We start from the raw sequence: 10,335 nt of genomic DNA on the forward strand, positions 1-10,335 counted from the left end.
TATTGTAACCTATCAACTGATTGTTTATGATTTATCATAAACATATCATTCACATCACATTGCTATTCTCCAGTGCTGTGTTGCAAAATAATTAATAGCCAATGTCAGCACAGGGTTTCTGGCTCTTGTACTTCACAGCTGTGGCCAATATAAATTGATTATTGGGCTGTATCAGGTGTGATACATCAACATTGCTTGTGTGTCCTTAATGTATTTAGCCAAGTTCGGAACTACATTTTGCCTCTGCACAACATTAGTGGAAACACAATTAAATTCTCCCTGGAGGGATGTTGACAGCCGCCGGCAGGGACTGGGGGCGTGTATCGGTTACATGGAAATTCAGGCTGATTGGATTTGAATGTGCACCATATAGGCGACCATATGGCAGCCGGTGACATTGACACACTTAGTGTTGACTCTGTGCCTGGTTCTCTACTCTTTGTTCGTTTTTCCACAGTGAATTTTCAGGCAGGGGTGTTTACTTCTGAAGGTTTTTTTCCCTTTCAGTTTCCCCCTTCTTATCCATCTGCCTTTGAACACCTGGTAATGATTAGACTCCCTTGCATTTGTTCGCATTCCAGTCGGCTAGACATCAGAGAGGCTTCCAGTGGGTTTTTATGTTGTGTTTGCAGAATTACATCATCTTCTCTGCCTTCATGTTGAGGTTTGGCATGCTCTTTGTGTATTGTGCTGATACCGATCATATCACTGTTCAAAACAATGTCAGTCAACTCGGACAACAGAGGCTATTCAAGCCACAGCAACATGCCAGTTGTCACTAGGGTACACAGGCTATTAAAATATTTTGTCAGAATCCATTCATCCAGAGGTACTATGGAAGTGCTTGAATTTGTAGAGTAGTCAAAGAGTGTGAAAGGGATAGTTCAGCCAAAAATTCAAATTCTGTTATTTACCCACCCCATATGGTTCCAAACCTGTGTGATTTCTTCTGTGGAATACAAAAGATGTTTTGAAAAATCTTTTTTTCCTCCCATTGTAGGACAAAACAAAAACTTCAAAATACCATCTTTTGTGTTAAATAATGGTTTGAAATGACATGAGGGAGAGTAGATGATGACAGAAATCAATTTTGTCATTGTAAGCTACTCTGATTTAATGTACAACTTATAAATTGAAGAGCACTGAAAACTCGGCAGTAGCTCTGGGTTTGAACATCAGGTTGAATCGGGTTGAACATCAGGCTTTTGCAAATTAAGTGTAATGGTTTTCAAGTAACTCGTATTACAGTTTGACTGCAAAAAGTTGTCAATTTATTTAGGTTAAACTTGTATCTACTCTGCGTTGTCTAGGTATTGGAGCTCCTTCTGGACTATGCCTATTCGTCAAGAGTGATAATAAATGAGGAGAACGCGGAGTCTCTCCTTGAGGCCGGTGACATGCTGGAGTTTCAGGACATCCGTGATGCTTGTGCCGAGTTCCTGGAGAAGAACCTTCACCCATCCAACTGCCTGGGCATGCTGCTTCTCTCAGATGCTCACCAGTGCACCCAGCTGTTCCAGCTGTCCTGGAGCATGTGCCTCAGTAACTTCCCTGCTATCTGCAAGACTGAAGAGTTTCTCCAGCTGCCTAAGGACATGCTGGTCCAACTGCTGGCACACGAAGAGCTCGAAACCGAGGACGAGCGTCTGGTCTACGAGTCGGCACTTAACTGGGTGAACTACGACCTTGAGAGGAGGCACTGTCACCTTCCAGAGCTGCTCCGTACTGTGCGTCTGGCTCTCCTGCCTGCCATCTTCCTCATGGAGAATGTCTCTACGGAGGAGCTCATCATCGCCCAGGCTAAAAGCAAAGAGCTGGTGGACGAGGCCATCCGCTGCAAACTGCGCATCTTGCAAAACGACGGCGTCGTCAATAGTCCTTGCGCCCGGCCCCGCAAGACCAGCCATGCCCTTTTCCTGTTGGGTGGCCCCACGTTCATGTGCGACAAGCTCTACCTGGTGGACCAGAAGGCCAAAGAGATCATTCCAAAGGCAGACATCCCCAGTCCACGCAAGGAGTTCAGCGCCTGTGCCATTGGCTGCAAAGTGTATGTGACTGGGGGCCGGGGCTCAGAGAACGGTGTGTCTAAAGACGTTTGGGTGTATGACACATTACATGAAGAATGGTCCAAAGCGGCTCCGATGCTGATCGCTCGTTTCGGTCACGGTTCTGCTGAGTTACGCCACTGCCTGTACGTCGTTGGAGGTCACACAGCTGCCACTGGCTGTCTGCCTGCATCACCATCTGTGTCCTTGAAGCAGGTAGAGCAGTTTGACCCAGTTGCTAATAAGTGGAGCATGGTGGCACCACTGCGAGAAGGAGTTAGCAATGCTGCTGTCGTCAGCGTTAAGCTGAAGTTATTCGCCTTCGGTGGGACGAGTGTGGCCCACGACAAGCTGCCTAAAGTTCAGTGCTACGATCCCTCAGAAAATCGCTGGGCGGTCCCTGCATCCTGTCCACAGCCGTGGCGCTACACTGCAGCTGCTGTTCTCGGCAACCAGATCTTTGTAATGGGAGGCGACACAGAATTCTCTGCTTGCTCTGCTTACAAATTCAGCAGTGAGACTTATCAGTGGACTAAAGTTGGAGATGTTACGGCAAAACGAATGAGCTGCCAAGCGGTGGCCTCTGGAAACAAACTTTATGTGGTGGGTGGCTACTTTGGTACACAGCGCTGCAAAACCCTGGACTGTTATGACCCCACGCTGGATGCCTGGAACAGCATCACTACCGTACCATATTCCTTAATCCCCACTGCCTTCGTCAGCACCTGGAAACACCTCCCAGCCTGAAGCACGCCTGTTCTCCCCTGTGTGACCCTACTGTTCCTACGAGGTAGGTCATGCAGTCTAAAAAAAAGAATTACTAGGCTTAGCATGCATGTTACTTTTTTTTGTCCAATTACAGAAAAGGATGAAATAAATAGTAGTACCATATCAGTAATCTAATGATACTAGAGTATTTAATCTACAGTATTTATCTTAAAGTTAATATTTTAAAAGTAATAATTTAAAAACACTGTACAATGTAATCTATCAAATGTCAAAATCTAGTCAGGGCATCCCATTTTCATACTGTACATTAGGGTTGGGCGATGTCTACAGTGAAACATCGTGATGGACAATGACATCGGGGGGAGGGGGGAGTTAGGGGGTATGCCCGAAACATGAATCCCTATTCAGAAAGGCACAGAAAACAAATAACGATTGCTAACGGTTGCCAGTTAAATTACAGTAGCTACATAAAATTTCACTTTCTGTTTATTTCACCACATAAACGGAGTAAGGAGAGACTGAGGACGATGGCGAATGATTTGCAAAATGTGTGGCAAGTACTGCCGCTAACAGAGTATCTGCGATCGCGAATCTCGAAAGTGAAAGTGAAACTAAAAAGCAATCGTGCATTCAAAAGCAGTTTCAATGCCAGGCATAATAGCGGCTCCCTGATGCCCGCAATTTGTATACAGTATAATTGCCCAATGATATACAGGTAACTGCGAGAGAAAATATTGAAATATATTTTCCTCCCATCTCGTATTTATTCCCTTTAGGGGTTCCGTGTACACGGTATTGGGATGCAGCGGATTGCGGGGGGTGGGGGAATCACGATGCTGGCTCAACATCGTGAAGTCTATCAGCCATCGGCGATGGATGATGGCATCGTCTATCGGCCCAACCCTACTGTACATCATAAAGTTGTGCTGTTTAAATTAATTTAAAATGAAATGGCCCTTCAAATAATAAATAACGATTTATTTCAAATCTATTTAGATAAAATAGTATAGAAATTTTTATATGTTCTATTTATCAGTTATCATTTATCGGACTTGACATAAAATTATTGGTTTATCATTGGCAAGAATTTCTAGATTCCTGTCTGTATATTTGGGCATTTTATGTATTACTATGATCAGTCTCCGTTTCATTTCATGGTGGACATTCATCCAGAAAATCTCATTGTTTACATTCTGTCTACAAGTGGTTGTATGAGCTTATCTTTGCATGGTCAAAGTAGTTTGTAAGGACCGAAATAGATTTTAAGAGAATTTTTCTTTTGAACACGAGGGAATTTCGCAGGCCTTGTTAGTCAATTTTGTGAACCTGTTTAGACAATATTTGCTAATTGTTCATTTTCCCAGAACATTTTTAACTCTTAATTATAAAAAATTCCAGTGTTGTGGTTGCCATACACAGTACCCTCTTTGAACGTATACTGAAACATTGAAACATTTTACATGGCTTTCTGTGTGTTCATATGCATACTGCATTTGGATATAGAGGTTATTTATCCCTCATGATCTGCCTCATGCATACATTGACAAAGAACCTTATTCAAATCAATGGCAAATTGAGTATTGACAGAACAATTATATTGTCTTAGGAAGCAGAGAGGAAAGAAACAGCAAGGCAGCATGCTATGAATATCAACCAGGTCAACACAGCTCATGTGCAAAATCAGATATCTTTTTTTTTCAGTCTATCAGTTACCCAGTGCTTTTTTGTGTTCTTTCTCATTCCTTGACTGATAGTCTTTTTGCTGTTTTCTTTCTTTGTTTCTGTGAGGAGATTCTTCTGTTGTGTATATAGGTGTACTAATCTCAGGGTTTCGCTTTAATCGATAACTTTCAAAGCTGGTGCATTCATGGATGTTTTATAATAGGTTGCTACAGATGCCACGTCTCCCGAGAGTCCATAAAAATAGTGGCTATTAAGCATTGAGCTTTGCTCAGTCTCCAGGAAAACAGGCTTCGGTCACAGCGGGACTGCATCAGAAAAGGGCATCATGCTTTCCAGTATCTACCTCTCAGCAGTGATATGCCCAGCGATGCAGTATGTGTGTGTGAGCGCTCTGTCTGGTCTGGCTGATATGGAGACTCTGCTGTATCTGATCAGTCTCCAGACTGTGAGGGAGGAAAAAAATAGAAATCCTTGCTTGAGAGAATTCAAAGCCTTGTTCTTTGAGCTGGAGATTGAAGCTCCATACACCTATCAGAGAAGGATGCTAGGTTACACCTGAATTTCAGTGTGCATGTGGGCATATGCAAATCTTCACATGTAAAATTTAGATCCAGAGTAAAACTTTGTGTTTGTGTGCCTCTGTTGTGAGGAGGCAGCTTTGCGGTAGGGCTGAATGAGTTATGAGTGTGCAGTGAGGGGCGTTGCACCGAGGGTAATTGAAGCAGAATAGAAGACTTTTATTGTTCCTGAGGGGGAAATTTGTCTAAGGGTGGAGGAAGGAGGAAAGAGAGGTAGGGCAAATAAGGGAGGAGGGAGGGGCTCAGAGAAAGAAAAGGTGAGTTGTTTAATTTGGATGAGCAGTGTGTTGACGACAAGGAGCATGCTAGCATGAAGTCTGAGCAAAGTTCTGTACCTTTGTATGGTTACAGTAGGCTTTTGCATTGTTTAGCTACAGTCTTTGTCTAAGTACAGTATATATGCTACAATGTGTAATCAAATATTGATTAAATAGACATTGTGCATCACCACTGTCTTTCTGGTTAAAGGTGTTGTCACCTTTACAGTTGTTCAGTGAATTTTCACAAGAAAAACAGTCATTTTAATAGGAATCTACATAGTCTGTCGTTTGTGTGACGGCGTAAGATTTCCCCATGTAGATTCAGCATTGGTTTAAATTGGTCACACAGATTTGCATAGCAGACTGGCAGATATCAAAAATGTATCTTGAAATTTTGCAAATGTGACCACACCTTAACGAATGTACATGCTGGATAAAGCAGTGCTACAATCCCATTATGTAGATTAAAAAAATTAATGACTAATACAGTTTAAGTCTGACTAAAGCATTTATATGATTTAACTGTTAGATGTATCTACTGTGATTGGTTAATCATTGATGAAATAAAGATGGTGAAATAAACATACTTGTTTGAAATGCATATACTGTAGATAAAACACAGTGTCTAGTAAAACAAAACCAAGTAAGGTCAGAGATCAGTGTAAAACCCACGCTGTTGCTGAGTCACTTGATTTCTAGTAGGAAATCTTTTGGCTTGACTCATATTGCTTAACTTTAGAGTAAAACATGCATAAGTAAATGAGATGAGGTAATTCAGACATAGCTGTTGTTTTCCATAAACGGTTTCTGCATTGCCGATCACCGTGTTTTTGCAGTGTGCTGAAATCCTTGACTGAGATGTGAGTTTAGGTGCAAAAATCAATCTGGATGCATTTATATTCTGTGAGTATAACAGTGGAAAATAAGAACATTTTAGGCAATATTTTCATTCTTATTTAATGAGAATATCCGTTGAAAGAAATGGGGGGGGCATTTATATTTAGCACTTTATTCTTTGAGAAAAAAGCACCTAACAATAGAAAGATTTATATATCTGCCTGGTAGAATTAATATTTTATACATTCATTTCTCCTCTCCCTTCATGGCAGGTAATCAGTCTGACTGCAGCGAGAACAGAATAACCCATAAATACTGATAGAGTGAATCAACCTCCAGGACAGTAGACTAAATAGAACGAGCACCAACTGAACTTCCTCCTCACTGAAAAACAAAAACTGAGGCAGTCCTCCACACTCATTCCTTTCCTGAACCTTTGGCACTGGTCATTTAGCTTCGCTTTTAAAGTCTCTGTGACCATGTGTGTGTGAAATGCCGCCCACCTTGACAGGGCAGTTCATTTCAAAGTGGTGGTCCTGCCTTTGTTCACTGAGCCATTCCTATGCATTTAAAAGACCATAAAGTGTTCCAAGCAAGCTTCCTCCCTATAACAATGAGGAGCCTCACTGCTGGCCAGAGGAGTGGGAGGAGAGAGAAGACCGAGATGAGGGGAGAGGGGGAGGACTGGATAAGGGAGGGTAAACAAAGATTTTCAGTCTTGCTCTTTCTTTCTCTCCAACTGGTTGTGTTTTCTCACACTCAAACTCCTGCTATCTTTCTCCCATGGGAATGCATCTGGTTCCAGAGAATCCTCCCTTTCCTACGTACACAGACACACTGCTCTCTTTATCCCTTATCTTTTCCCTCTCTCTGTGAAACCGTTTTTTGTACAAATGTGCTGTTGAACTCTGCAAAGGTTCAGTGATGTTCTTTGCTGAAGTATTTCATTATACCAGAACAGACAGAATAGCAAACAACGTATCAGTAGTGTATGTAGAGTTTTTTTTGTTTTGTTTTTTATCATAAAAGATGGCCTACAACAGATAGCCTCAGTCTTTAGCAGTTTGGATAGAGGGTCCATGCTGTGGGATTCTTTTTGTCAATTTTTAGTCATAATCCTCAAAAATGAGAACATCTGTTTGTTTAATAAAAACAAAGTATTGATGGATCGAAATGTCAAATAGTTGACTGGTTTGAGATTCACAGATTTAATAATTTAATTTAATAAATGTGTGAAGTAAATACAAATTATGTACAATATGGTTCAAAATTTTGGGTAATAGTTGAAATGGTATTATTAAAAATTACTACTTTGTTTTATTATATTTTACTGTGATGGCAAAGCTCATTTTTCAGCAGCCTTTACTGTCACATGATCCTTTAGAAATCATTCTAATATGCTAATTTGGTGCTCAAAAATAATTTCTTACTATTGTCAATGTTGAAAATGTTTGTGCTGCTTAGCATTTTTGTTAATAATGATCATTTTTCTCCAGGATTTTTTTAAATTAATAAACCGTAAAGAAAAGAAGGTAAAACATTTTCTTTAACGGACATGGAGAGGTTTGCATCAGAAATTTGTCCTTAGCTCAGTATAAAAAAAAAAATAGAAATCAATGGAAAATATCCACCATGGTAAAAACGAAGTTTGTATGTTGCTGCGCGTGTGCACGAGTGTGAGCTGCACATACGCGTGTGTGTGTTTATGCCAGGCTTGTGTTTGGCGGGTGTGGGAGTGGAGGGAGGTCATTAGCCTAAGCTGTGTTCATTCACCGTCAACTCCATGCTGCTTAGATGAAGTGCCACGGTTCACCGAACATTTTGTTTTCAAAAGCAGCTCTGCAGAATCTACACTCAGCCGGCCCTGGGATCGATGGAGGGATGGATTTGGCTTTGCCCGCTTCCAGTCTCGTTGGGCTTCTGTTTGAGTGGGTTTTAATTGGCAAGCGATTCTTCTGTAACTGCAGGGCTCTACTGCCCTTTACTGTCATTTATATGAACTGTATGCAGAACTTAAAAGAAGAAAGTTGGAGTTGGGAAGGAAAAGAGAGAGAAAATGTCTGCTAACGACTTGATTTGGTCGCTCTGGGGGACTTCAGCTTTCAAATGAACACCTCCACTTCATTTGTCACCTTTATTTCAAGCTAGAGGCCCTGAGACAGAATACGTGACTTTAGAATGGATATTGGCCTTTGCGGAAGCTTAAGGCTGTAAAACGATAGTACAGACAAAGCCAAAGAGGAAAAACATACTGTGTTGCATTTGGTACAACAATGGAGAGAAGAGGAAGCTTTTGTTGCACTACATTCAGTTGTGCTCTAGGTTCCTAAATGTGCCTTTGTTAATTTAATTAATACCGTTATTGATCTGACTGAATGCAGTATTTTAAAGAGTGCAGGCCTCTGTGTGTGTGTGTGTGTGTGTGTGTGTGTGTATATTGTAATGCCGTGTGTTTGCTGTTGAACAGGTGTGAGGGTCTGACCTGTTCTCTTCTTTTGTTTTTCCTTGAGGGGAAAAAAGAAAAGATAAGGAACAAATGGTCTGGTTTATTGTCTGAATTTTTATTTGTGAGATGTTATTCTTTCCTGAAATGCATGTGTGAGTGTGTGGCGTAAATGTGAAGTTCTAGTCTTGCTTTCAAAAGTAGCATAATGAGAAATTGAAATTCCTAATCTGTTTTTGTTGTCTTATCTTTCCACAGAATTCTGTGTGTCCATTTGTCGATATTGTCTACTGGATTCCAACTGTGAAGAAACGCTATAGCCTTCCTGTGCAATTTTATGAAGAGACTTTCTCCCATAAGAGCTAGCCTAAATATTGTGTACAAAGTCCAGTCGCAAAGCTTTTTTTTCTGCCGCAAGTTTGCCCATTTTTTTAACTTCCTACTTGGAAGTTTTAAGTACATTGTGATGTCTCATTCTTCATTTTGTGGAGTATCAGAACTTGGGCTTCACCGTGAAAACCAAAAGAACTGCGACGCACCCTGAACTCCAGTCTGCTTTCATCGTAACCAGCATAATCATCATCTTCGTCCCCCACGTTTGTGTACTCTGACCGTTTTTGTACAATGCTGATGCCATGCAAGCTAAAATAGACCCGTATGCCTGTCTTAATTTGTATAATGCATGAAGGATGTGGAAGCTTTTGATTGGGAGAACAACAAGAGTCTCAACGCATGATTGGAGATGTTAAGATACTCCAGGAAAAGTACCTCATGTCCTGATATGCATCTACCTTTTCTCCCATGTTGATGTTAAAAATTAGATCTTGCTCAGAAGAAAGGCTGATGCGGACTCTTAATGGACTGATAAACATAAAAAAAGGACAGAAGGAAACGTGAGCAAGCATTTTATTTTATTTTTTAAGTATTTGTCCTTCACACGTCTGTACAAGGAGGACAGGCTGATGCTGAACTGTTCCTGTTGAACAGACCTTAGCAGCTTGTTGTGAAAATGGACACGGGCACAGTGTGTCCCAAGGTACACGTGCCAGCTGTGCGATTGCGACTAAGTGAGTGCGGGAGAGGCATGTCCCAGCATGTTCGTCTGAACGAGAGTCCGTCTGACCCCACTCAACACCCAATCATACTCCCACCCCCTCAAAAATAAACAGCGTGAGCATGCCCTCCGAGAAAGCACCAACAACAAACGCTGTCCTTCCAGCTTCTGTTGACTGACCGACTACAGTTTTACATTTCTCCCGCACAAGATTTCAACTGTGCGAGACGCTTCTGTTTTGCCGTTTTTGCCTGTACTATTCTAAGCACATACAGTCACGTGAACGACAGAAGGGGAGAGAAAAGAGGTGAGAGTCGTTTCGTCACCCTGCGAGGGAATGCAGTCTCTATGGCAAAACAACAAAACTGTAAATTAAAAAAAAAAAGAACAAGAAAAAAGTGCAAGAAACTGGTTGTCTGGCTTCACATATTTCAGTGTCTATTACTAGTCTTAATTTATGATTTTTTTAAAGCTGTTTGTTTTGTTTGATCCATTGTGTATTAACGATATATATTTTTTTTTATTTATTGTTAATTTTTCTGCTTGCATATATGTTTGGATGTGTAGAAGTTGACAGGTTGTTGTACCGCGCATGGCCCAAAACGCTCTGTGTTCCTGCTGCTCTTTTGCACATTTACATAAGGTCATTTTGACTGAGCAGGTGGAATTTGTAGTGGTCAGCGAACTCTTGAGCCTCTTGTTCATC

General features: G+C 41.3%; 1 protein-coding gene across 1 annotated transcript; it reads left to right on the plus strand.

The window, feature by feature from the left end:
• The first annotated feature begins 381 nt into the window (after window positions 1-381).
• LOC107718653 (ectoderm-neural cortex protein 1-like) lies at window positions 382-10,127 on the plus strand. The gene is made up of 4 exons (XM_016525846.1): window positions 382-490; window positions 813-829; window positions 1,311-2,835; window positions 8,834-10,127. The coding sequence occupies exons 1-3, from the start codon at window positions 382-384 to the stop codon at window positions 2,790-2,792; spliced, it is 1,608 nt and encodes a 535-aa protein (XP_016381332.1). The 3' UTR covers window positions 2,793-2,835; window positions 8,834-10,127.
• The last annotated feature ends 208 nt before the right edge of the window (window positions 10,128-10,335 follow it).

The sequence above is a fragment of the Sinocyclocheilus rhinocerous genome, unplaced genomic scaffold (assembly GCF_001515625.1).
Source record: "Sinocyclocheilus rhinocerous isolate Xijiao unplaced genomic scaffold, SAMN03320098_v1.1 scaffold873, whole genome shotgun sequence".
Lineage (NCBI taxonomy): Eukaryota > Metazoa > Chordata > Actinopteri > Cypriniformes > Cyprinidae > Sinocyclocheilus > Sinocyclocheilus rhinocerous.

Bases quoted from the DNA above. Each gene is read 5' to 3' on its own strand.
- LOC107718653 (XM_016525846.1), top strand. From the start codon at position 382: ATGGCAGCCGGTGACATTGACACACTTAGTGTTGACTCTGTGCCTGGT.